General features: G+C 43.0%; 1 protein-coding gene across 3 annotated transcripts in view; it reads left to right on the top strand.

Annotated features, from left to right (window-relative positions):
* Positions 1 to 27182, top strand: part of ccser1 (coiled-coil serine-rich protein 1) — a 156622-nt gene that overhangs the window by 59477 nt on the left and 69963 nt on the right. For all 3 annotated transcript variants that reach the window (XR_013964162.1, XM_080765111.1, XM_080765112.1), the window contains exons 10-11: positions 14676 to 14753; positions 17756 to 17836. Coding sequence is in view for 2 of the 3 variants with exons in the window: in XM_080765111.1 (XP_080621237.1) it covers positions 14676 to 14753; positions 17756 to 17836 (159 nt within the window). In the remaining variant the exon portion in view is untranslated. The remainder of the gene's footprint in view (positions 1 to 14675; positions 14754 to 17755; positions 17837 to 27182) is intronic.

Raw genomic sequence — 27182 nt, 5'->3', positions numbered from 1 at the left:
TGATCATACATGTATATGGTTGGTGGTGATATGTCTTGTCCCTGCTATGCATTTCCTTAACGGGGACATAACTGTCTGATGTCTTTGATAATATCACAATTTAACACTTTAATTTAAAGTGTATGTTAAACTTGGCATCCCTCTTTTGGTCAAACAACCTGTCATGACAGAGGCTCTTTTTCTGTCTATCTTGAGTGTGTGTGGATGATTTATCCTGTTGTGCTCTATATGTTTAACAGGTAAAATGTACAATTTTAGGCATTTAGCAGATGCTCATCTCCAGAGCAACTTGTGAGATCAGAGTAAGCAGAGAAGGCATGAACCCTAGTCAACAAAAAACAAGGTCAATAGTGACAGTGCTGTTTATAGTATTGTTACTGTTGCTTTTAAATGTTCTAATCTATATGAATTGGTTTGATTTGATTAATATCTGTCTAAACAACATAAAATTTATTTCTTAACATTTCGTAAGAACAACAACAAAGGATAAAATTAAAATTAGTAACCAACATATATCTGCATAGAAAACTAGCATTGACTGAAAAAGGTGACCAGAAGGGATATAAGGAGAGGGGAGTTCTAGTGGGTGAGGTGGAGTCTGCAGAGGTGTGTAGTCATTCACACCCAGCTCAGGGAGTGCTTCAAACAGCGACCATCCACCCTACACTTTACAGACACTTTCAATGCAGCGTATACTATTTTTTTCCATTAGCTTTGTTGTGCCTTTCGATAGACACTGAGTTGTATTTGTTAAACATTTACTTGGAAAGCAACTCATCTCTATCTACACAGGTGGTGATTCAGTAAAACAATGAGACTTTGTCAGAAAGATGAAATTGGATTTTCCTTTCATCCCTGTCTTCTTGCAGCTTGCCCCTCTTTGGGAACAATAAACAGCCATTTTCCAACTTCAGCCCTTTATAAAGCTGACAAGATCGAACAGCGAGCGGGGCTACAAGGACGGAGAGGTGTAGAGAGAAAGAGAGAAAGAGAGGATAGGTAGAGAGAAAGAGGTTGAGAGAGAGGCAAAGTGCCTCGCTTTCCCTGACAAACTCCAGTCCCTTTCTGTCTTCCCAGTCTGTGTGAGCTATGTGATCTCTGGAAGATTTATTACTCTCACACTGTGTGTGTGTGTGTGTGTGTGTGTGTGTGTGTGTGTGTGTGTGTGTGTGTGTGTGTGTGTGTGTGTGTGTGTGCGCGTGTGTGTGCGTGTCTTTATGTGTGAAGTTTGAGTATATCAAGGGAAGGATTTTGTGAAGCCTCACTTTTGTGTTCCACTTTGTGTATAGTAGGTGATGTGCGTACGTGCATGACTGCATGCATACAGGTTTATGGGTAAGCATGCGAGCAAGTCCGTTGTGTGTATGCGTGTGTCCTCTTTACTGACCTACATGGAGCAACAGTGGCAGCTTGATGGTATAATAAGGTAAAAATAAAAAATCCCAGGTTAGGACATCACTTGAGAGATGCTATTACCACCCCCCCCAACACACACACACACACACACACGTGACAATATAGTTGATTCGCATTACTTGTTATACAAGCCTCGACAGAAAGTGATCAGATAGTAAGTCACATGCAGCCAAGTGGAGCTAAATATACAATGATGTTATTGTTAACTGAAAAGTACTGTGGGAAGTTTGACTCACATTATGGGGTTTTTGATATTGCCGTGATATCGCTAGGACTTCAGTCATCCAGTTAATGCTTTATGCTGAATATAGAAACATGCTCTATTCAAACGCCTCCCCCATTTTGTCATTCAGAATGTTTTCATGGCAGAGATGTTGTACCTGAGAAATTGGCACCATCTTCCAATTAGCGTCAATGAAATGGTGACACACTGTGACAAGAGACACTGAGGAAATTGCAGAAAGATTGTTAGAGGTAGTATAAATATATACACAGGACAGCCTAGTTAAAATGAGATGGAACAACAGACGTGAGTTGGAGATAGTTGAAGAAAGAGTTAGTGGTAAGACAATATAAGATTGAGAGGGAGAATTTGAGTCAGTGACTGTGTGGCCAAAAATAGGTCAAAATAGCAGTTACTGAGAGGAGAACTTTGTTTTGGTTGACACTATGGGAGACAGAAAGAGGAGAGTGATGGAGACTAGGACACAGTGTGGAGCCCTTAAGCCTAAAATACACGAGCCGACAGTTGGATAAAAACAGCAGGGTCCGAGCGCCCGGGGGTGGTCTGCTTGGTGTGTGTTTATTTTCGGCTGACATCACAGAAGAGGTCAGGAGCCTGATTTAAAAAAATGAATCAGTGCTTCGCCATTGCCTGTAGTAAATTTAGAACCAATCTGCCTATACAATGGAGTAGGAGAAGGTTGTGGGTCGGCGGCATTTTCCTCACGGAGAACGTGTCATCTTGTTATTCTTGTTTGATTGATTGTTGTGAGGGAGGCTCTCGCAGTTTTGGGCACGTTGAAATCTCAATTTGTCTGGGCCATGATGTAATGCAAATGAGGAGGAAGCCACCCAACAGCGCAGTGAGGGCAAAATATTGTCTGAGGATTGGAATTTGTTTTTGAAGGGACCACTGCCGACACTTGCTGCTGTGACCCCAGCTGTTGTCAGCCAACTGTTGGCGTTATCTAATTTAGGCATTTAGTGAACAATTTACACGTTTCCAGATCCACTCTGATGTCGTTACTGTGTGTGTGTGTGTGTGTGTGTGTGTGTGTGTGTGTGTGTGCTTGTGCGAGAGAGAGAGAGAGAGAGAGAGAGAGAGAGAGAGGAGAGAGAGGACAGAGAGAGACAGAGAGAGACAGAGAGAGAGAGAGAAACAAGGACATACAGTGACGTTGGCTAGAGGGATAGTGGACAAAACGGGGGGAGTCGCTTACGGGAGGAGACTGAGGGGAAAGAAGGGAAAGATAAGAAGGTATAGGATTGAAGGTTTGTTGGGAAGAACAGAACTTGTCCTGGCGTTCCAGAAAATGACACTGCGGGTGTAAAAATAATCTACAGTAGCCACCTGAGAGGCTGCGGTGCCACTGTGTGGCCTAGTTTATCTCAGGCCCGTTGCACACGTACGTCACCATGGTCACGTGATTCTGTCCCAAATAGGCCACGCTATGGAATTTCAGAAGGCTGGACGAAGTCTCGCATCATACTTTTTTATTTTTTCTGTCTGAGGCATAGACACAAAAGATGTTTTAAGACAGTGCTTGAGTGACTGGGATTTTTTTCAGTTCACACACTGGGTCATACTCCCAAGAATACAGTATTTATTAGATATCGACCAAAGGGTTTCATTTAATTTGGTAAATATACACAGGAGCATGAACCAGTGTGCAGACGTTTTTATGCTTTGTGTCCAGCAACTGGTATTTCATTGTTTGGGTGTACATGCTTTTGTAAACTTTTGTACCATTAACTACAAATTAGGCTATCATCTGTGGAAACTGTTGTATTTCAAGGGGAACTTTGCCTATATTTCCTTTAGTGTAAATTATATTGCGAGGAGTCTGTGAGAATCTGACAAACGCTTTTTGGTGTGTTGAGATTTTGCAAGATCTTGAACGCGAGCTCTCGACACTGGGAACACACGTTTGAAATTGTGTCTGTTTCACATTAAATATCAATACAGGCCTGTTGTATCTTGTAGCGAAATAAACACAACCTGTACTATTTGTATATAGCCTACCAGTGGTTTTCAAGTGGGGATGCATAGTTGAAATCAGTTTGTAATAATATATGGTTATACTATAAAAGGGGGACAAAGGGAGTCTACCAACGCGCCTCAAGCATTTAGAGCCTTTTATTAGGCGCTAAGTATACAAAAACGACTAACGTTTCGACCTTGTGGTCTTCAGCGGAAGACCGCAAGGTCGAAACGTTAATCGTGCTTCTCAAAAAATGTCGTGTGTGTGTGTGTGTGTGTGTGTGTGTGTGTGTGTGAATGATGTAATGCACAATCATTGTAATGCACCATGTATAAAGGCGCTATATAAATGCACCATTTACCATTTGTAAATGAACCATTAATTCTTTCATAGACCTGGTTGCTTATTTCTCTCAAAAGATCTGGCAACACTGCAGACCATTGGAAGCACTGACATTACACACACAGCACACACATTAGTTCCTAAAATAATCCACACAGATAGACGCACTCACACATCGGCAAAAATTCACACAACACACAACAAGATTAAATTTCACACATGCACCAAGGTAAAACACAACACACATACACTCGACCCCTCCATTTCGTGTCTCAGATAAATCTGGGGCACTGCAGTATGCCAAAGTCATTTATCCATCTCTCCATCTGTCTTTCTCTCTCTCTGTCATTGGAGATAACCTTTTCCCCAAACACTTTCTGTTGGTCTGAACCTCGCACTGACTGCTGGGTTGTCCAGTCTCTCACATACTCTCGAATACTCGTACTGTGTGTGTGTGTGTGTGTGTGTGTGTGTGTGTGTGTGTGTGTGTGTGTGTGTGTGTGTGTGTGTGTGTGTGTGTGTGTGTGTGTGTGTGTGTGTGTGTGTGTGTGTGTGTGTGTGTGTGTGTGTGTGTGTGTGTGTGTGTGTGTGTGTGTGTGTGTGTGTGTGTGTGTGTGTGTGTGTGTGAGAGAGAAGCTATAAAGTCATCTGGATTCCTGCTGACTTCCTGAGCTGATATCAACCTCTACACTACATGCACACACACACACACACACACACACACACACACACACAACACGCGCACCTATTATTGATTCCCCCAAATTATGCATTTTCTATTTAACTTTTAGAGTACAAGGTCAGCGTTCCTGTGACAACAGCTTGTGAGGATAAACAAAGTTAACACACATAAATTAGTATATCCTGTAATAAATTGAAGTGTGATATCCTTCACGGTCGCTGCACAAAATCCTTGCACAAAAGAGCATCTTTAATAGCAGAATAGCATCCCTATTCTGAGCATTCTGACCTACTGTATAGGTGAACCTTTGCCATAAATAGGAGAACATTCAGCAAAAATAGCAGACTGACATGCTCATATGTGTGTCTATGTGAGCTTGTAGATCAGCTAGTTTAGGTGTGTGGTTATGTGAGCTTGTAGATCGGCTAGTTTAGGTGAAGAGATCTATTGTAGAAAGGAAAAAAGGATGCCGAAGAACTGACCCCTGGTAGACACAGACCAACAAAGTACACTACAGTATATACTGTAGGGTTTAAATGGTGTATAGAGCATCGTTCAAGTACACTGTGAGATCAATGTATACAGTATACACTCCGTAAAACTCTTTTTGACTAGTTTTTGGAACTCTTGGAAGTGTTGCCATATTGACATCAGGGGTGGAGTCGGAGGTACGCTTAACAGTTCTACTGCGAAATACGCGTTACCCGCTATTTAATAAAATATTCTACGCTGCCGAGATTGTTTTATATTATTACCTTTAGAGCATGCGCTGAAGTATAACGACAAAAAGTCCATCGCCATGTTATGATCATCCACACCAGCGGCCATTACAATGCGGTACAGGATCCGCCTCTATGAGGCATTGTAGTGTACACCCCTTTCACACTCAAGGGCTGTAACGGGGGAGCCAGCGGGACCCAACGTAAATGTTGGGCGGTATTTAAATACCTGCGGGCGGGCACGGGCGGTCAAGATAAAATCAGCGGGACTCCGCGAATCCTGCATCCTCCCGCAATTAACCAGATACAGAGCTTATTATACACTTTAACGAAATATGAATGTCTGAGGAGAACGTATAATTTCCTGACTGCGCTGGACAAGCACCGAGTCACTCTCTCCAGAACTGTGTTGGACATAGAGTATTAAAAGGAGGGTTTTACCGACGGAGCGAGGAGTTTCCTTTCCCCGTGATGGACATTGTCACTTCTAAACCCCTTTTTGCTTTTGCCTGCATGTGTGCGTCACTCAACACAAACAAAGATGAGTATAGGCTACAATTTGTTTTATAGTAACCACCAGCACGCAGCCCCTCTCTCTCTCTCTCTCTCTCTCTCTCTCTCTCTCTCTCTATATATTATATATATATATATATATATATATATATATATATATATATATATATACTGGCCGTGCTGGCTATTTTAACACCCAATCGGACTTTTCATAAAGTAGGCCTACAATTTAAAGCGGGATGATCACATTCTCTGCAGATTTTGAAGGCCACCAGTTTGATTTCATAGTCTGATACACTGTCCGTCGGCCTTGATTAGGCCTATAGGGGGCGAAGTACACAAATATACACAAAAAGCCGCTCAACTGAGGGGATGTACCCTGTAGGCCGTTGCCTTACTTGGCCTACAGTGTATCCGCCGTGCTATTGTACTGTGATGCTAATAAAACGCTATCAGTATTTAATACCTCACACTACTCATTGTTTGTTTTGATTATATTAAGAACAGCTTTGTCTCTGTTGCACTTGCAGTTGCAGCCCCTCATTGGTTTTATTTTGTTCTTGGCACTGGATGGTCCCTTTTATTAATTCTATATTAGTCTGGTGTGTGTGTTGTTTATTTTCAAATCAGATTTTTTGTTCTGTGTCTTTATTAAAGGGGGATGAAACCTGCAGTTTATAGTTTAAAAATGCAATCAAATGGGAGTGGTCCATCTCCACCTGCACACACTTTACTGGTGGTGGTGACTATTTTAAAACTGGTTAGAGTTGTACTAAAGTATCGCACTATAAAACTCCCAATGACGTTCAAAACATCAAACATTCACCAACTTTTTAGTTTTAGTCCTGACATTTTACATGCGTGGGATTACTGGATTTGTCTCTAATACCAGGTACTTTTGGCAGCAATTATTGAGATCCACGATTTTGAAGGCCACCATAATATTAATATTTTCTAAAAATGAGTCTCTACTTTCATTGGGGGGGAAAAGTGTCTCACTGCGATGTTCCGTACTTTAGTTATTGGCAGTTGAATATAGCTTGTTTTCACCAAAACGAGGTCTAGTGGGAACAGACAGCAGAGAATGATTTATTTTTATAAATCTTATGATATTAGACTCTAGATCCGACTTTAGATTCACATTATTTAACCCTAACCCTTACACGTGTCATCTTCTCACATGATCACTCACAGGTTGCGGAAGAGTGCCCTCTATCGTACAGTAAGTAACTGAAAACACCAAATGACTCATAAATGCGTCAATGGCAGTAACTAAAACTATAACTATAAAGAGACATTTTACGATAATTATGTGAGTGACCACACTGATCAACGGCTAGCACCAAACACATGTTTGTGCTTGGTGTGAAAGGCGCTTTAGTCATTATTTTGAAGTCTTTGAGGGTGAGAGTTTGTGAATGTTGGCAATTCCTCTGATTATTTAGAAGTCTGCCTAATACATACTCGTGCTGGCAGCTCTTTGCTCCCACAGCCAGGCTATCTTAGGGGTTTGTATTTGCATTTTTACCGGAAGAAAGGTCACTGAGGGCAGTGGAATGAATTGTAATGATCGCTGGCTTGCGATGGTGATAAATAAGTCAATATTGCACACAAGGACTGTGGTGGTGAAAGTTCTGCTGAATGGATATAGTGGAAATTTTACACTGAAATACGTTAAGATTGACTATGTATTATTCCCCTAAACTAAATCGGGTTCTCATCCCCCAAATTATTTGGGGCGTCCCCAAATAAAAGAAAAAGGAAATTTCTTTTCTTTTTTGCAACTGAATGGCCAAAGCCCAGCCAAAAACGTTGAGAACCCCTGATCTAAGTGAAACTTCGGACGGACATTCCCAATAGGCCAAGGAAGTGCCTCTGTCCCATTTTTTCCTTCAAATCAGCCTCATGGTGGCACTATAACAGGGTGCTTCTTATTTTTAACCATAATGTACAAAAAAGTGATGTATCAAGATGTATCAGTCAGATTTTTCAGATTCCATTTTGATTGGCTATGCAACCCAGCTTGGCGGAGAGTGCACTTTTCTAGTTTGATCTATAATCGTAATACTATATGGCTCTAATACAACTAATTTACATTTTTGCATTAGTGTTTCAATACACCTGGAAAAAATTACAAGTTCCTTACTAGTGCTGCATTTTGCACTTGAATTTAGCATTAAGAGGGCTTTTAACAGCAGTACTCATCCACATTGGCAGAGTGGTTTAAAACAAAATCAAGTCATTCAAGTGATCCTTCATTATCACTAAATTGTACTTTACAAATTGTACTTGTACTGTACTAGTAATATTACTGTACACCACTTTTCAATTTGATCTGTTCAACATAAACGTAGGCTTCCGTTTTTTTTGGCTACTATTCTGAGCTGATTCTGTGTTCACATTGAGGATTTTTAATCAGACTGCTGAAATACAGTGTAAACTGCTGTTTAGTGCCACGTAAACTGACAGAAGGCCCTTGAATCAATGATCTCTCAGGAACTTCTGGAGGCTTTTCCCTCCTGAATCCACCCCTAGACCCTGCTTGGGGGCCACTGCCCCTGCTAGACCCTGCTTGGGTCATACTGCATTCCCTTTCTGAAAGATCCAAACTTGGATTTTTACAATTTCTCAGACACATGCCTGGGTTTAGCATCTAAAACATAGGCAGATGCACTTACTTGTGGATGTACTGTAATGCCTATAGTATTATTGTGTAGGCCTATACCTTTGCAAACACCTCCTGTAGATATCATTAACACCTCAAAAATTTTCTTATTTTCAGGGCCTAGTGGTCCAGGTGCATGCCACATATAGGCGCTGGCCTGACAGCGTGTCGCGTGTTCGACATATAGGCGCTGGCCTGACAGCGTGTCGCGTGTTCGACATATAGGCGCTGGCCTGACAGCGTGTCGCGTGTTCGAGTCCCGTTCATGACAACCTTTGCTGCGTGTCTCTCCCCTTCTCTCTCTCCATCTTTCCTGTCAATCTTCACTTGAAACTATCAATAAAGGCAGAACAGCCAAAAACAAATCTTTAAAAATATCCAGCATGTCAGCAACTCTGCTTTCAAGAATGCACTATACTAGGCTATTGGTTTTGGTTAAGTCAGCTCAATGTGATGGTGGGCAAGCTTAAAATGTTTAGAACTAACTTTTTTTTACACCCTCATGTAAAGGTAAAATGTAACGAAATTGAAATAATTACTCGAAACGAGAATTATGCCACGTCCATCCCCATACTCACGTAACAAGAGCATCTATACAAATGCATGTGAAGTGGCTGGCTTTGATCAGATTCAGCCCCATTGAGGCCGGCTCTTCTATTCATATTACAAGTAAAATCTTGTGTCCCAGCTTCACAAGTCCCATTTCAGTGGTTGTTTGGTCTTTTTGTTTGCTATTGAGACAGATATCAGCTCAGAGCAGAGGGTCGTGTGTGTGTGTGTGTGTGTGTGTGTGTGTGTGTGTGTGTCTGTGAAAGAGAGAGGCTCTGCGTAAGTATGTGCATGTGTGCCTGCATGTGTGTGTGTGGTGTGCATTTTTGGCTTCTGCCCACACAAACCAATAGAATGGCATCAAAAGAAGCGATAAAGGTGCAAGGCCAGGTTGCTCTATCGTCGTTCATCACACAGAGGTCTCACAAACACATAAAGACCCTTGGCATTGTGTTCTGTCTAGGTGATGTGTGCTCCCTCAGTGTCCTTTCTGTGTTTCCATACTTCTTTCTCACTCTCCTTTGTCCTCTGACTTGTCTACTATATCCACATAAGCCAATACTACCTACTGAGTTTACTTTTCTGAAAGGTGAAGGAACCCATGCCCACAGTAGATGCGTGGGTGCGCGTGCGCACACACACTAAACACATTGTAAGTATTTAGAGATCCTAAAACAGTTTATTCTTATAATGAGTAGGTTAGTTTTTGGGTAACGTTGCGCAAAAAAAACTGAAAACAAAACATTCAAAACAATTTGTAACTAGTAAAAGTGCTCCTCAGAGCCCAGGTCTCCGCCAGGTCAGGTAGGTTATTGTGTGCCAGCAATGTAGGTAGGTACGTACATACCTACCTACATACCTACCTACCTACCTACCTAGTGACCTATGACAGAACAAGCAACCAAATCTCACTCAAATTGGTACACATCTCTGTAATGTGGCCCCTACACACTGTACGAGTTTTAAAGTTGTCGGCGAGTCATCAGATCGTCATGTATTTTACACTACAGTGTCCTTTTTTTAAATCGGCTGTCATTATATCTTGACTTTCACACTAAACGATTGGTCGCCGACTAGGGATAACACACTGAAAGAGTTCACCAAGATGACTAGGGATAACACACTGAAAGAGTTCACCAAGATGACTAGGGATAACACACTGAAAGAGTTCTCCAAGATGACTAGGGATAACACACTGAAAGAGTTCACCAAGATGACTAGGGATAACACACTGAAAGAGTTCACCAAGATGACTAGGGATAACACACTGAAAGAGTTCACCAAGATGACTAGGGATAACACACTGAAAGAGTTCACCAAGATGACTAGGGATAACACACTGAAAGAGTTCACCAAGATGACTAGGGATAACACACTGAAAGAGTTCACCAAGATGACTAGGGATAACACACTGAAAGAGTTCACCAAGATGACTAGGGATAACACACTGAAAGAGTTCACCAAGATGACTAGGGATAACACACTGAAAGAGTTCACCAAGATGACTAGGGATAACACACTGAAAGAGTTCACCAAGATGACTAGGGATAACACACTGAAAGAGTTCACCAAGATGCGATCCAGACCCGATATAGATTGGGCTTATAACTACTATTGTACGACACATGACAGGTATTTACCCAAGGAATAAAGGTTATATATTATTATCATCTGATCATCTATCGATACAGTCGACGACAGACAGACAGACAGACAGACAGACAGTGTCAGTGAGTGCTCTTATTGGCTGAAATACAGGACTTTGTACGATGTCCAGTCCGCGACAGAGCCAAATATTAAACCTTCTTGATATTCAGAAACGGTCTGGGAGGCGTTGGTGAGCACTTTTATCGACGCTATAGCTTCTCGCAGAGCTTTTCACACACAGCGAGCAAAATCTCAGCGATCAAAGCCTGATCTTGCGTCAGATCGGGAGTTTTATGGGGGCACGGTGGCACAGTTGGTAGTGCTGTCGCCTCACAGAAGGTCCTGGGTTCTATTCCCACTCGGGACGCTGTGGGTGCTGGCGGCGTGTTTCCTCCTCTGCGTCATCAGTGCCCATACCCGAAGGCGGGGTTGGCGAAAGGGCCTTTCTGTGTGGAGTTTGCATGTTCTCCCCGTGTCCCCTAGGGTAGGTACCCTCACAAAAAACATACAGTAATCCTGGTCACTAAACTGCCTCCCCCTGGCCAGCCGGGGCGCCTGATGGAGGGGAAAGGAACTGGTTGGAATAACGTGTTCCTTCCACACGCTACGTCCAACCAGGGAAACTCCCCCCTGTCAGGTGTAAAGGAGCAACTTGGACACTCAGGCATGAAGGAAGCATGAGTTCAAGTCCGTTGCTCTCCCCTTGTCCCCCATATATGGGGACTAGGTTGATGGAGGGTGTGTAGAGCCCAGGATCACATTAGATGATTGACACAGGGGTGAAAAACGGGTTACAAAATCGTGGGATAAAAAATATATAAAAAAAAAAAAAGATCAGGAGTTTTGTCGGCAAGCGCCAAAAATGGTCCTTGACAGCATAATCGGAGCAAATATCGTGCAGTATGTACGAGCCATAAGCTATATTGCCATATTATGTTTTCAGCGTTTTCCTCAAGACACAGGCTTTGCTATTACTCCTACAGATTCAAATTAATACAAATTATCTCTGGGGTCATGTGATCAAGATGTGTGAGTTAGATGTTTCAGATCCAATTCCAATTGGCTATGACGGCTTTCCAGAGTTTGCGGGCTCTGGGTAGGCAACCCGGCCTGGTGGAGACCTGTGTTCCGAGGAGCACACTATCTGCTACTGTGGGTGTGCTCCTGGTAACAAGGTGTATCTTGGCTATCTGCTACTGTGGGTGTGCTCCTGGTAACAAGGTGTATCTTGGCTATCTGCTACTGTGGGTGTACTCCTGGTAACAAGGTGTATCTTGGCTATCTGCTACTGTGGGTGTGCTCCTGGTAACAAGGTGTATCTTGGCTATCTGCTACTGTGGGTGTGCTCCTGGTAACAAGGTGTATCTTGGCTATCTGCTACTGTGGGTGTGCTCCTGGTAACAAGGTGTATCTTGGCTATCTGCTACTGTGAGTGTGCTCCTGGTAACAAGGTGTATCTTGCACAAATCCAGCAGCAGCAGCCAGTTTTATTTCACAATCCATATGTTAGTCTGTTACACTCACTCATGTGCTCTGTCATTATTCACTCTGCCCATGCAAGTCCCCCTTCCACATATTCCGTTCCCCCATGGACTTGCCAAAAATTATAACGAACAGTTCTAAATTTGAAAAAGAATAATCTTTACCTCCGCCTATGCTGATGCTCTCTTCCCAATTTCAGATTGATAGGCCAACCTGCTGATGAGAAAAATGGATGTAGACCATTTAGCTTTTTTTTTTTTTTTGTACAATAGGAAACTAGGAATCATTACAAGTCACCTTCAAATGTCTACAAAGCATAATTTCTGTGATGTAATACTTGCATAAGCACAGGTTTATTTGTATTTCTTTGAGTAACATGTAGGAACTGTGTCAGGGTGGCTGTGTGTTAGAGGTCATTCAATGGACCACAGTGGTGTTGCTATATAGTTCCCTGCATGTGTTGTCTCTTTAACGCTCTCTCTCTCTCTCTCTCTCTCTCTCTCTCTCTCTCTCTCTCTCTCTCTCTCTCTCTCTCTCTCTCTCTCTCTCTCTCCCTCTCTCTCTCTGGTTCTTTAGTTAGATGGCTCCCTATGGTCTCTGACCACCATGCTCTGCCTCAGGGTCTCTCTGTCCTCTCTGCTTCTCACTCATGTTCCTCTTCTCCAGTGTTTCCACTCCTCCCTCCCTCTCATTTGCCCCTGGTTCTCATCCCCTTTTTTCCTTGCCTCCGCTGATGTCCTTGAAGGGGCGGTATCTCTTCCCTCACTCCCATTCCTACTCCACTTCCTACTCTAGCTCATTCATATACTTTCTCCCCCTATATTTTGCCCCCTATCCCTATCCCTAGTTCTACACTAGTTCTTTATTTCAATAATTGTATTATTTTATTAGGCCTATTATTATTATGTCCACAATCTGATACACAGATACGCCGGCTACTTTCTAATGTATTGATAATTTGCGCGATGGTATAGAGTTTTATGTGACGAGCTTAAACTAGTGTATTTAAAAAGAAGATGATCAGGTAATATAATTGTGAAAATAATAATTATAAAATGATTGAAAGAAAGAACTAGTGTATTGTCTGCTAGCGTGCTGCTTGCTTATGTTATGGATATACATACTGTTGACTTTTACAACTTTGTCATCAGTAATTAAACAAAAAATACACTCACAAATACATTGCATTAAACAGTGCTGCTGGGTGGGTTTTTGCGCAACTCTATAGGCATTGGAATATAGGCAATAAGGCAGTGTTATGCTTACTGTACAATATGTGAAGACATTGAGGGTGGGATAAGAAGCCTATAGTACTGTCTAGTCTAGTCATTTGGAGCTTGCGTGTGCTGTGAGACCCAGAACAAAGCTGTCTCCAACTCCATGGCCATCGTCTTGGATTGGTGTAGCTGGATAATAATAATACACTTCAATTTATATAGTGCCTTTCAATATAGTGAATAGTGACTCACAAGGACTTTCATAAAGAAAAACATATATAACATACTGTACATACATATATTTCATTATTACACATAGCCGATGAAATACAGTATGGCAGCCCCCTAGTACTTCCTCCTCCTTCACATTCAATAGATCCTGTGATCTTTTGTGGCCAGATGTAATTTCCTGGTGTCTTTTACTATGAAAACGTGCATTTCCCGTTGGTTTGTTGGTCACACCTCCATATATGTACATGCCTCGTGACATCACGTGCCATCATCAGGGATCTCCATATATGTAGTCGCGATCCCCCACAGAGCTGACCAGTGCCGTGGCAAACGCATCACCGTCACCGATTCTGCAACTTCTCCGTAACCTCCTTGAGCGTCTCAGAAGGGGCCTCGTGCTTGGTGCAGTACTTGGTCAGGTACTGGATCATGGCATGGTGGCTTGTGACCGGCTTGATGTCCATGTTGGCGCGCCAGCACAGGAACGCATCTGTCTTAATCGGGTAGTTATTCATAAGCGGATCATTTCGCACTGGGACCCTTTCCCATATATGGGAATGTCAATGTATTGCCATATTGTGACATCTCATGATAACCAGTGTGGTTGCCGTGACGCGAGTCACACTTGCAAATGAATGAAGTTGGTACAACACATGAATCTCCATATGTGGAGCTGACTATCATCACCTGGATCTCCATATATGAATATCATGACACTGACCTCATCTAACCCTGGATAGCCATACATGGCTTGACATATAACTAGATCTGCATATATATACTGTATCTATCTACATCTGACACTGACACTAGAATTTTTCTTTTTTAATAAAGGCTTTTCTTTTTTTCACTAGTTATTGTAAAATGACATTTTGTACAAATAATTCCACTGAAATACAGTTTTCGAAGACATGTTCACAAAACACCACCAGCAAACTTGCAAATGGCCATTTTTCAGGTGTACTCATGCAGTGAGTAACAGGATTTATTCACCGTTTGTGTGTATAGGATCCAGCCAGAGAGGACGCTTTGCTGCAGCAGCTGAGGGAGAAAGACGAACTGATCCTCCGGCTTCAGACTGAACTGGTGAGAGATGAACACACACACACACACACACACACACACACACACACACTCACACACACACACACACACACACACACACACACACACACACACACACACACACACACACACACAGATACTTTAACAGATACTGTACACATATTTAACCTTAACACAGCGCTTCCCAGCTGAAAAGCTCCACTTGAAAATCTCCAAAGTGTTCACGTTCCCGCCCATGATCTGACCACATTATAGGCTCATGTGAACTTTTCTTAACTTTAACTTTAAGACCTTAAATATCTCTTAACCTTAGGAGGTTCTTGCATGTCCTGAAAAAGAATACCAGAAAGGTTGCTGGCTTTGTCCTTCACGTTGGAATGTCGAGTTTTCACCAAGTTTTCAAAAATAGTTTCAAATGCCGGCAGGATTAGCTACAGGTGTGCACAGTCTATCATTCTCTATCATGTATCACAGTACATGGAGACATTTACTCTGCTGCTGAGAGAACACATTCATCTGATAGCTTAATCTGTACGATCGCATCGCTCCGCTTCCTTTCTGGAAAAAATGAGAACGACTTTTCTCCTCAGGTGAGCGGGCAAAGATTCAATGCGATACCATCTCCATGCTTGTCTCTTTGACAATACTGTTGCTTGTTGCTGATGCAAACACGTGCCATACAGTACATTCTGTAGATGAGCTGGGGTTTCCTCTTTCTCTTTCCTTTCATAAGTGCATACAGTCACAGGGGAATTGAATTAAACCAAAAAAGTTGAAGTTTAAAATAATAATAATAATAATAAAGCGCATGAAAAACACCATAACAATTTATTACAAAACTATTTAAATTTATGTTTTACAGTGTTATTATGAAATTGTAATTAATGATAACAGTAAGTAAGAAAAGTAAGTAAGAAATTTGAAACCACTGCTTCGATATTACATAGAATGACACCAGCAAACCCATCCTTGCTACAGAATCTATGTTAATATAATACTCTATAGCCTCCTTGCCTAATGCAGCACAATACCTGAGTTATAGTGTCTTGTCTGCAGCCAAGGGAGAAGTATCAATTCATGGAAATGGCTTATTTGGACAGGAATCGAAATCACTGTGGATCATTTTCGTGTTGGAATAACTTGTATAGTCAAATCAGAATCATAAACTAACAAAGCATTCATGTAAAGAATATTGTGATAAAGATGGTGGCGGATCATTTTGGTAAGTATTCGAGCTCCTTTTTGGAAAAAGAATATTTACAGAGTCAGGTTTCATCACCCTCTACATCTGGGCAGGTTGTCACAGCGATGTCATGCCAATGGTACCATGCCAGGCCTGAGCTGGTTAATGTGCCAGTAGTGTGAGCAATGCCAGTCTCACCCAATGGCTTGTGTCCTATTTGGCTCATCAGTCTGGTTCTCACTGATCATTTCTATCTCTGTTTTGTCACTGTCCCTTAAATTTGTCTGGCATCGCCCTACAATTCCCTTTCTCTGTCTCTACACAGTAAATATTACATATCAGTAAATCAGTAAAATCTGTACATAAACACACAACAGTGCCACGCTCAGTGTATTGTGTGTGTGTGTGTGTGTGTGTGTTCATGTGCCTGTGTGTGGAAGTGAGAATATATATTTGTGGGATTGTTTGTGTCCAAGTGTACTTAAGATGACATTTTGACCACCATTGCTAATGGGAAAGGGCCTCTCTGTGGCTGACACTCTCTGTTCTCTTCCTCTCTGTGTAAATCTGCCAGTGGAAACCTATTAATTATCTCATAGAAGGACCTCCTAGCATCCCTTGCTTTTCACAGAGGGGTGGCCATAAAATAAGGAAGACCTTTAGCTAACTTGTGTGACACTTTTATGCTACTGATTGTTGACCTGGATAGCTCATTATGCTGTTTTTGAGTGGTGCAACCACTCCTACAACCACCTATGTGTTCACTGTTCACCTATGTATGTATGTATGTATGTATGTATGTATGTATGTATGTATTAATGAGCACGAGTATGACTGAGTACCAGTAGGGGCACTGTTTGCCAGAAACAGAGAGAGAGATAGTATTAGTGCTGCACTGTTGCCTGCTAATGAGAAAGAGAGAGAGAGAGAGAGAGAGAGAGAGGAGAGGAGGGGGGGGGGGGGAGTTGCACCACTCAGTTCACACAGGTGTGATTTTTATTTAAGTAGTGTAAGAAGGGAATGGGGGAAAAAAACGTCCTTCTAGTTCTACTCACTCCCCAAACCCGTAGTATCCATTCCAACTGGGTTAATCTATTTTAATCAAGGTTAATGAAATTCCCATATTTTACAATCACTCCAACATTCTGTGTTGTTCCACTTCATGAGCTAGTTAGCTTAGCACTCGTATTTCAGAATGATTAGTGGGCATAGTAATAAAATGTTCCAGTTGGAGAGAGTGCTAGAGAGACCTGTGATGTGCAAGGTTCGAAACCTGCCTCTTAAAAAGGACTATAATCATCCTTAGGCGATGCAAATGCAGGTTAAAAGCCAAGTTAAAAGTGGCTGTATTTTGAAGGAACAGGCCAGCACTCTTCTCTCGCTGCCTACGTGTGTAAATCTGCCAGTGGAAACCTATTAATTATCTGCTATAGAAGGACCTCCTAGCTGGTTGGCCAGCACTTGCTGTCACTTTTTATGAGTTCCTGCCTCTCTGCCAGTGCACTTTGTGCAGGGATGGACCATGCTTCACACGCTAAAAAAAAAACATCCCCGGCATCTCAGGACTATTTTACGACCTCTCGGATTTCCAGGAGAGGTGACGTTGGGGGGTTAGTTAGTTTGTGGTCTTGGGTATTTGCTATTTTCTAGGGATATATAATAAGCAAGCAATTTAGGCAGAATCCAACAGGTTATCTATGGCAGTGGCATTAGTGTCCTCTTTGACCATCATTAAAAGCTTTGAAAATCATTTAGCCATGTTGTGTTTTTAATGTTGCTAATACTGGTGGTTTTGAGAGATTTTTGGCACAGCTAATGGTGCTTTCTCTTGTGTGTGCAGGAAAGTGCCAAATTCGCTTTGAGGACTAAAGACTGCCAAATGACTGACCGCACAACACAGACTGAATACACTGGACCAGAGGTGAGACACACAAATGCGAGTATACTGTATACACGCGCGCACACATGCACAAAACATGAACACAATGCTAGTAGGCATCACACCTTCGGGTGTATGTTCAGCATACCGTACTTTAAATAGGACTATATTACAGTGTGATGTACACTACAATGCCCCTCAAACCCCCTCTATCTCATTTCACCTCCTACATTGTACTCCGATTCTTTAACAATTCCTCTTCACTCTAGGCATTATCAGCCATCCACACATCACTGCTTTCTACCTCCATTCATCCTCCCATACCTCCTCCCCAACTCCCTTCCGCCTCTTCGTTGCATCGTTTTTTACCACATCCTTACACTTGTTTTCCTCTAAAAATGTTGTGTGTCGTCGCTGACATTCGCATAGTAGTTCACTCCCCATGCCTCCCATTCTTCCTCCAATTCCCAGAGTGCTGAGAGTGAATGCTGCTTCCTGCCTGCCCAGCACTCTCAGCTGACACGGCCTCTTTGGCTTCGCTAGGGGCTGACAGAAAGGGAACACAGCGGGCATAATGGATGACTGTCTAAAAATGGCTGCCCATAATAGAAACGGGAGCAAAGCTTTGAGTCTGTTTCTTTCATTTTTCCTCTCAAATTATTATTCAGTTGTTATGCTGCTACCTAAAAACAATTGAGTAATTTACTTGAATTTATTTTTAGTAAATAAAATGAGCTGACCTCATCATATTTGTGATTATGGCTATGGCCGTTTTTTATCTGAAGGAGTGTTTTTCGTGCAAAACTAATGCTTGCAATGGATTCAGAATCAAGAAAAACCCCTAGTTTGACATGTCAAACTTCTTTTCTTTTTGCTTGGCCTTTCCTTCTTTAGTGATCCTAGACCGGATCGCTCATCGGCGCTGCCGTTCACCACCCTTATACAGGCTGACTAAAAAGCTGAATAACTCTAAATCTAAGGAGCTCTCCATGGTTTGGATAAAACGTGCAATGTTCTGAGGTCTTTTCTGATTATACGGTGATCTAGATGGGAACATTGGCGCTTTCTAGAGCAAGGATGGCTTCATTTTAGCTCGCTAGCATTGACGCTATTTATTTAGCATCTAAGATGGCCAACCAAACAGGATGTGAATCCAGCGTGTGTCACACTACAAACGGCTTGGCAGTCTGCGGTTGCGGCTCTGCGTCCACAAGGTGGCAGCAGATGGGTTAACCCATCTAACCACATAAGAACTAGAGCTACAAGCTAACAATACGAAATGAGGCAACCATGTTTAAATTGGTTAAATTATTTTGTATTTTTGAGGGGCGCTACTCCCTCCTATGACAAGATTTGTGTGTGCGGGTGTACCCCATAGCGACGATTTGATTGGCTGAGCACGGAATTGAGGATAAAAAGACAGAAAATTGAGGGCACCACAAGTGATTAGCCGGATTGGATTTGAGGATTAAAAGTGAGGATTGTGATTGGCCGGAATGTGATGATGTATGATGATAAGAGCGCCCCTCACTTCACACGGGTGTGATTTTTTTAATCCTCTGTACAGTACAGGGGAGGCAAAGATGTGGCCCAAGGCCTATTGCTGTGGAATTGTACAAGTGAGTGGGTGTGTACAGTATATGCGTACATACAAATGCACAAGAATAGCACAAGCATATGCACACAAGCCAACACACACACGCACACACACACACACACACACACACACACACACACACACACACACACACACACACACACACACGCACACACATGCTAGTAGGCATGCTTAGTGATGATATGTTACAATTTTCTGCTCTGTAAATATCAGTTACCTTCCAAATGCAAGGACCATTTTGGACCATTATGTCATTCATTCTGATTAGTTTGCTATGTATGCAATTCTTTAACAATGCAAAGTCAGACATTTATCATGAAGGAACCTGCATCATCTTGTACCTGCTGTGTCAAGCGTCATTCATCAGCTGATTGTGAGTGCTGATCTGATAGGAATCCTTAGAGTCAGTTGGATCATTACTGTAATGGGACCAACTTCATGCAGATCTTCTGCATTAGCGTGATCAATATCTTTGCTTGATCCTGGTTATGTGGCAGCGCTTTGGTTCTGTAAAGGTAGACCCATGCACTACAATTTGGCAAGCTTTTTCTTGTTGCTTTTTAAGTAGGTTGTTCAGCATACTATTTGTATTTTGTCTCCCTTTTTGCTGTTAACGGGCAACGGTCTAGTACTGTATTTCTATTATTTTTTGAAGGTAATGATGATAATGGGTTTGATGGTTGTTAAAATATGCTTTCCATTTGTATACTTTTCACATTCCATCTACCTATAATGACAAAAAATGATGAATAGAATCTGTTCATCAGGCTCTCTCTGTCTCTCTCTCTCTCACACACACACACACACACACACACACACACACACACACACACACACACACACACACACACACACACACACACACACACACACACACACACACACCACACCACACTCATCTCTAGCTAATGTGTTTTCTGATGCATTTTCGCAGATTGAAATGGCATCCCATAATTGCGTGTTTACTTTGTTGGTCCCAGGCTTAATGCAAACAAAGTTTTGTGTGTGTGTGTGTGTGTGTGTGTGTGTTAAGGCGTGCACGTGCATTAATGTGTGTGCGCCTGTGTGTATTTTGTTACTGTGCATGTTCATGCGCGTGCGTGCGTGCGTGCATGCATGTGTTTGCGTGTGCATGTCAGCCATTAATCCTGGCCTTGGGTAACGACATCAGTAAAAGTGCAGTTGAAAGTGTTGGAGTTACTGCAGTCAAATAGGTTGCATTTACAATGCAGACTGTATAATTCGGCCATTATGGCTCTGTACTGTATATGTGCATGATGTTGTCATGCTTCAGACAGCATAATTCTGTAAAAAACTATAAAGTCTGTCTGGACTTCCGTGATGCATTTGGAACCCAAGCATATAACGTGATGATAGCTGCTCTTGAGGAAATCTACTCAAGGTTTATGTTGATATTGTCAAAAATGTGTACTGTGGTTAATTTATACAGGTTATCTGTGGTAAACAGCTCACAGACCCCATCCCTTTCCGAGTAGGTGTTAAGACTGGCTGCCCTGTGGAGTGCTGTTAAACCAGTGGTTGAAGTGGCTCTGTATGTGTGCCCTAACCCTGTGCAGTGGTATGCAGACGATGTTCAGGTTGCCTCCTATCATGGGGCTGAAATATACAGCATGCTCTCCAGAACCGACTCCTTTTTGGAGTGGTCAGGATTAGAGGTCAAAGACTCAAAATGTGCAGTTCTCTATGAAAGGCGGAGCTGGGGAAACCGCTGGTATCACTCCAAAACAGATACAATACCTGCAAACCCCTAACAGTCTATTCACGTCACCAGACATACACATACCTGGGTCACAAGTTTAATGTGGCAGGTGAGTGGAAAGATCAGGTCGAGGAGATCATTTCTGAGTACTCCAGCAGACTTGATTCAATCCATGCATCGCACCTACCTCTCATCATGAAGCTGGAGGCAGTCAGAGTAATGGCATTAGCCAAAGTACACTTACACTTATTCTCCAATGTTCCACGAAAGTCACTACGTGATTTGAATGACAAAACTGTACAGTTAGTGAGACAATGGGCTGGCCTAAACACACGTGACATTATATTCCACAGTAAAGGTGAGGGTGGTCTGGGGGTCCCCTATTTTGAATGGGTTTATATTGCTTCGCGTCTCTCCCATCTGTTGAATATGCTGAACAGTGATGACCAGTACGTGAGAAGGCTTTCTCGTTCTTCTCTTTTCTTGGACCTAAAAAGACGCAAGGTCCCCCTGGCGAGTGGTTCGGAGCTTCCTAGGCTTCAAGTGGAAACCCAATGGAAAGCTGGACAGTTGCTCTCCTGGCTTTGGTGTGTGGTCGGACTGGCCAGACCTAAATGACATGTGCTGCTGGGCTGACGTTACCCTGGAGTGGGTATAGGGTCTAACTCTGAGGCGGTGGCTGCCTCAGAGAATGTTATATCTGACCCTGTAGTATCTCTGTCAGAGCGACTATGTCTGTGTGGAACGGAGCATCAACTTCCACTGACTAATGCCCGAGGTCGCCTCTTATGGGCACAACAACAAAGACAGCGACAACATTGGACTGAGTTGAGATTACAAGGAAAGACTGCATGTCTTCCTGTCTCTCACTCTGTGTTAAAAAATGTTGCCATTGATGAGTGCATTGTTGTTTTTACTTTGAAAGCGAGATTACAGGTTCTACCTTCTAAACTTAATCTCTCCATCTGGTTTCCAGGCAATCATGCTCCTCACTGTATCCATCATGGCCATGAACAAATAGCTGAAACCATGTCCCACATCTTAAATGGTTGCCATGTTTACAGGGGCCTTTACATAAGTAGGCATGACAGAATAGTGGATTTGATATCTTTTAGTTCTTTGGCAGCCTAGGGCATGTGCATAAGTTGGTTGTGAGGGGCTTACAAATTGCCGGCCTTTCCAAAAGGAGAGCCAAGCAGTTAGCGAGGTACTGCTCAGTTTTAGCCATTATAGGAAGCCGCTCAATTTGGAGGAGGCGTTGTTTCCTTTATCCATGATTTATGTCTGCTCCCCTGCGTCCGACATGTCAGCTGTACTGTATGTAACGATGCTTTGCCGTCCATGCACATTGTAACTGGCAGTGTTTATGTCCTTTGTACAAGGTATTCCTGTACTTCTCATTATGTGGACATAAATAAACATTTCAAATGTGCGTGTGCACGAGTGTGTGTGTGTGTGTGTGTGTGTGTGTGTGTGTGTGTGTGTGTGTGTGTGTGTGTGTGTGTGTGTGTGTGTGTGTGTGTGTGTGTGTGTGTGTGTGTGTGTGTGTGTGTGTGTGTGTGTGTGTGTGTGTGTGTGTGTGTGTGTGTGTGTGTGTGTGTGTGTGTGTGTGTGTGTGTGAATGATAAATGTAATGAGTCTGCTACTCCAAGAAAATCCCAGCTCCCTCAGTGAGCTCTGATCACTTCATCCCATCCTGCTGGCTGTGTAAGCTGAAGCCGTATGACTAACTGCCTCCTAAATAAGTTGGAATTCAAGCCGGCATTGGTGTCTACTGTGCTTTACAGGATGAATGCCACAGACAAGTGATATATCAACAACCAGGAGCTGTGATTGCACAGCTCAAAAGGTACAAATCCATTGGACCTACCAATTTCTCTGAGTTATGGGCTAATATAAAAATAGCCTCCCAATTCAACATTCACTTTCAGTTCAAAGAAAGGTCTGAGTTGACCTTGTTCTCCCTACCCATGCAAACACACAGTAAACAAAAACTATTTAACTCTGTGACTTACGAATGGATAAATTAGCAGTGAGGATTTTACTATGTACGGCACTGCCATCTATTAAAGATTGGTACTTAGCTATCTCATCCTTCATATGCTCAGGTCCCTAGATAAGACTGTATCTGCTGTTAATTAGAAGAGCAGCTGGCTACACGCTAGGTAGCTAGGCTAACTGCACAGGTGATTTACTCAGCAGTAGCCTACGGCATGAGCGGCCTGATTTTAGCACTGCTCCCTTTCCCACCATCCCCCAGACCCCCCCCCCCCCTTCTCTCTCTCTGCATATGTGAGATTTTATATAGGTTAGCTACCCCATCGCATTGAGGACAGTCAGCTAGCAACAGAAAGTGTGTCTACAAGTGGGGCAGCTATTTCTACTGCATCTACCAGGAGGTCGTATCTCTCTCTCTCTCTCTCTCTCTCTCTCTCTCTCTCTCTCTTTCTAGAACATCATCCTCCTCCTCATTCGTTTCTGTACTTCTCCTGTTTAACTTCTGTTGCTCCTTCAAGTGTACTATTTAGCATTGAGCAACCATAGATCTCCTCTCCTCTCTCACCCATGTTTCCAGGAACACACCGGGGACTGTCTTGCCCTGGTTTCCCACCATCGGACATTCTGTTCTGGGCTCAGTTCCCATCATCTTGCTCCCTCCTTGGAAGCTGGACTTGGCAGGAAACTCTCCTCAAAGTCCCTGGAAGTTCTCCCCTCCCTATGGAGAGGGGAGATTATTTGGCTTTGAATTACCGAAAAAATACGTCACCTTCTCTCAACCAAATGTTTGCTAAATCATGCCCTTAATCGATCCAGTATATTGATTTTGTGTACAGCCTAGAGTAAGTGTGACTTTTATAAGTTTCACTTGCGGCCAGCAGGAAAGGAAAGTGACAGTTAACAACTATCATTAAAATGTCAGTTCGAAAGATTTTAGACAGAATTTAGTTTAGTCTTGCTCTAGCGCAGTACAAAACAAAAGGCAGTGAATGTCATGGATACGTATACAAAGTGAGAGACGTATTGACCAAGCACACCAAGCACAGCGGCACGTGCACAGGAAAGAGATGTGACAACATACCCTGACACCTACAGTATATGACACGTGCGCATACATGCACTTGCACTGGACGAAGACACACATGCAGAGTAGGGGAGTCTCTGACTACAACAACAGTTTTCACAGCTCGCTTGGGACCTTGACACCAAAAAAGTACCGGATACTTTTGCCTAATGGAAAAGCAAAAAAGCTTAGTTCAAGAAGAGTTGAACTGAAAAAGTGACTTTTCTTTTTACTTGCCAGTTGCTAACATCCAGTCGGTTTGGACAGAATAACTGAAATAGCAAATAGAGACTATTCTTATATTCAGTGCTTAGCCTTTGTAATGAAGTTTAAGGTGTGGTATACAAGACAAATATCATCAGGTAGACAATGCCGTAATCTGTACACACATGTTAACTTAACTGCACGTTTGAAAAGTTGGATATGTCCATTCCTTCACTCCGAGTTAAAGTAACTTAAATTAACACTTAGAGTTCTGCTGTGTGTAGTAATGCTACACATCAGCTATTCTTGCCGTAGGTCAGGACACGGTCATACAACTAAGCATAAATCATATCCATATCTATGGTCTCTATGATCCTGAGAGAGATTACCAAACATCTACTGTAGTGTTGACTGATCGGGCGCAAGGTAGTATAGTGTGTGCCGCACCGCAGGGCGAGGCACTAGATCATCTGAACTTAAAGCTTTACTTTGTCTTTTTCAGTGCAGTGAAACTGTTCGGGAGGGTGAAAGAAAGGGGGAGGTAGAGAGAGAGAAAGAGGGAGAGAGAGAACCTATTTCATGTCTCATAGAGACTCTTAGGAGTTGGAAGTATGGCAAGTTGGTCGGGTTTCTTTTTAGGTAGGATTGAATCAATTGAGATGGCTCTCTTTCATCAAGCCAATTTCATAGGCATTCTAAAGAGGAGCGCTTTATTGCGGCCGCGGTTTCAAAAGCCCTCGCAGTGTTGGCTTACACTCCGGCTTTCTCTTTCTCTCTTCATTTCTGCCCGCTTTCTTCCTCTCATTTCTATTATCGCTTGATTTGTGTGTGAGTTCTCCCTTTCTCCTGCCCCATCCCATCATCCCTGTACCCCCCCCCCCGCTCCACTAGCTTCTTAAAAGGATGATGGGAGCATATGAATAGTGCTGGAATTTATAGTCTGTTTGTGCGCTATTACATTTGAATAGGGAAACGCTTAAGTAGATCATACCGTTTCCTCCCTCCTTCTCTTTTGTCTGTCTTCTTTTCCTTCTTTTCTTCTAGATGTTGAATATTAGGTCATTTTTCTTTCTTTTAAGAGTTGTCTCACCAGCTCTTTCTCTCTCTCTCTCTCTCTCTCTCTCTCTCTCTCTCTCTCTCTCTCTCTCGCTCGCTCACTAATGCCTCTTTTTAAAAGGTTTCTTTCTCCCTATTTGGGCTGAGTAGGTTATTATGTTTGAATAATGATATTTATACACAAGACTGAGTGAATATATCAGAATCGTGTGTGTGTGTGTGTGTGTGTGTGTGTGTGTGTGTGTGTGTGTGTGTGTGTGTGTGTGTGTGTGTGTGTGTGTGTGTGTGTGTGTGTGTGTGTGTGTGTGTGTGTGTGTGTGTGTGTGTGTGTGTGTGTGTGTGTGTGTGTGTGTGTGTGTGTGTGTGTGTGTGTGTGTGTGTGTGTGTGTGTGTGCGCGTGCGTGTGTGTGTGTGTGTGCGCGTGCGTGCGTGTTTGGGAGCGTGTGTGTGTGTGTGACCAAGTACTGTATGTGTTGTGCGAGTGTGTCTCTCTATGTGCCAAAGCCAGTGGGGAGCAGTGCTCACCAGTTGTCCCAATTGCCAACACACACACGCACACACACACACACACACACACACGCGCGCACACACACACAGACACGCGCGCACTCGCACGCACACACACACACACACACACACACACACACACACACACACACACACACACACACACACACACATACATGCACACACACACACACACACACACACACACACACACGCCTACGCGGCTATGTTCGTCCAGCTCCCTGAATCTGTTGTTATCCAAATGACACCCAACTGCTCTCTTGCTTGTGTGCGTGCATCCACAAGTGTGCACGTGCCTGCGTGTTGACGGGACAACTGGTGAGCACTGACTATACCTACCTATAGGTCCCCAACTGGCATTGGCAATGGCACCACCCTTCACACAGTGTGTGTGGCAATGGCACCACCCTTCACACAGTGTGTGTGGCAATGGCACCACCCTTCACACAGTGTGTGTGGCAATGGCACCACCCTTCACACAGTGTGTGTGGCAATGGCACCACCCTTCACACAGTGTGTGTTTGTTTGCATGCCAGAAACACAATGAACCACGTTCTGATGGAAGTACCGTAGTTTCATTTCCATGATGATGGCGCATCTAATTGCTCTCGGTTGAAAGCATGCGTACATTTTGAGATTCCTTCTATTCTAGAGGCTCAGTCAGATTCAGGTGGGAACTTGGAATGAAAACGTTAAAATGTTTAAACAAACAAACAAAAAAACAATGTAGTTGGAGAAAACCCAATTGTTCAATGTGCCGGAAGTCACACCAATGGTGGGCCGGTTGGCCTAAGAGTGTACTGACTTTGTAAATGCAGAACAATCGTCTCTCACAACAACAAGAAACTAGCCAATCACCCATTGGTTAGTTTGTTGACAGAAGGGATGCATTTTCAGAGCATACAGTATTTCTTACTAAATTATTTTTTATCCCACGATTTTGTAACCCATTTTTCACCCCTGTGTCAATCATCTAATGTGATCCTGGGATCTACACACCCTCCACCAACCTAGTCCCCATATATGGGTGACAAGGGGAGAGCAACGGACTTGAACTCATGCTTCCTTCATGCCGGAGTGTCCAAGTTGCTCCTTTACACCTGACAGGGGGGAGTTTCCCTGGTTGGACGTAGTGCGTGGAAGGAACACGTTATTCCAACCAGTTCCTTTCCCCTCCATCAGGCGCCCCGGCTGGCCAGGG

The sequence above is a fragment of the Protomyctophum bolini genome (genome assembly GCF_963924005.1).
Source record: "Protomyctophum bolini genome assembly, chromosome: 6".
Classification (NCBI taxonomy): domain Eukaryota; kingdom Metazoa; phylum Chordata; class Actinopteri; order Myctophiformes; family Myctophidae; genus Protomyctophum; species Protomyctophum bolini.
Note: the sequence above shows the minus strand (reverse complement) of the source record. Positions and strands in the feature narration are given on the sequence as shown.